Below are 1,275 nucleotides of genomic sequence, written 5' to 3'. Positions count from 1 at the left end.
GCGTAGCAGCCACTTCGTCGAAATTTGAATGCAACGATTACACGGGAACGTATTGCCGATAACGTTGCCTCGCGATAAGCGGAATTTGTCACAAATCTGAATGTCGAGTATATCTTTTTAGAGCGACGTGTACAAGTACAAGGCATCGCGCGAGATAAACATAGCGATATCCGACAGCTATAGTACTCGCCCGATAACATATTGGTCATAAATTTCGAGTGTGCGTGCTTGCGTGGTAAAATACACGAAAAGTATCTTCAATATCATATCTATTTTTAGAAAACAAAGATAGGTGCGTGCAAAATTGTTGTCGCAGATTTTATTGGATTGCTTGTCTTCGCGTTTGAGATATGAATGGACGTACATTAAGAAAGAATATTATTAGCGAAATTGTTAAGTGCAACGTAGACGCGAGTGTTACGATAGAAAAAAGGAGAACAATTTGGGCGTAAAAAATTTTATATTCATTTAAAGAATGTAAAGCAACATGAAAAAGTGAGGGAAACTTAGACTTTACAGGCTTCGAGTTTCTTTATTATTAGCATAAAGTTGTTTCTTGTAAAGTTGTTGACGCTTTAAAAGACGGGCATCTTACCGAAGATATTCTTCATGGAAGCTCCCAGGTATGCTGGATAGTAAGCTCCGTAATCTGCAATTAAGTAACGCGTAAAACAATTTTCCTATATTTATCAGGGAGAAAGTACGTTAAATGATCGTTTGAACCTGAACTTCCGGTCGCGTTCCAAGAGCATAAATGAGCGCATCCGCTACGTCTTTCGGTTGAATAGTCGGTACTTTCTCGTAAAAGTCTTTTTTTATCTCCTCAGAGTGCCCTGCAGATAAATTTGTGTTGACAAGGCCAGGACTAATGCTCTGAAAAGATCGGATGAGAAAGTCCGTAATAGTTATTTGCATTGATAAAAAGGCTTGCCTGGTAATATTTCGCATAAAAATAATAGGTAATTATGCATAAAAGGGGCCTCCTCTCCGATTTGCTTCATTTTTAAATATGTTGTTGGGGATGTCTTCCCGAGTCATTTCATATATATATATAAGGGTCGGACTCGAATAGTTTCGGAGATACTCTAGATGGGTCATCAAGTGTTTATAACAAGGAATTTAAGGCAAACTGTGACTCTAGACATGAAATTTAATGCAAACTGTAACACTAGATGGGTTTCGAGTCTTTAGACTGTTCTGTAAAGCAGATAATTGACCAAGTTTTAGACTATTAACGCACCCAAGAATATACTGCTATACAGAAATACGTAAACT

The 1,275-nt window shown here is 37.7% G+C and overlaps 1 protein-coding gene across 1 annotated transcript; it reads right to left on the bottom strand.

Annotated features, from left to right (window-relative positions):
- Nucleotides 1-304: 304 nt before the first annotated feature.
- Nucleotides 305-931, bottom strand: LOC105562164 (dehydrogenase/reductase SDR family member 11-like; the record flags this gene model as incomplete). The annotated part of the gene is made up of 2 exons (XM_012012767.1): nucleotides 305-649; nucleotides 724-931. Coding segments are annotated over 2 exons (250 nt in total), but the record flags the coding sequence as incomplete, so codon positions are not given.
- Between the last annotated feature and the right edge of the window lie 344 nt (nucleotides 932-1,275).

Source organism: Vollenhovia emeryi, unplaced genomic scaffold (assembly GCF_000949405.1).
Source record: "Vollenhovia emeryi isolate VEMERY1.0 unplaced genomic scaffold, V.emery_V1.0 DF945012.1, whole genome shotgun sequence".
Taxonomy (NCBI): Eukaryota; Metazoa; Arthropoda; class Insecta; order Hymenoptera; family Formicidae; genus Vollenhovia; species Vollenhovia emeryi.
Note: the sequence above shows the minus strand (reverse complement) of the source record. Positions and strands in the feature narration are given on the sequence as shown.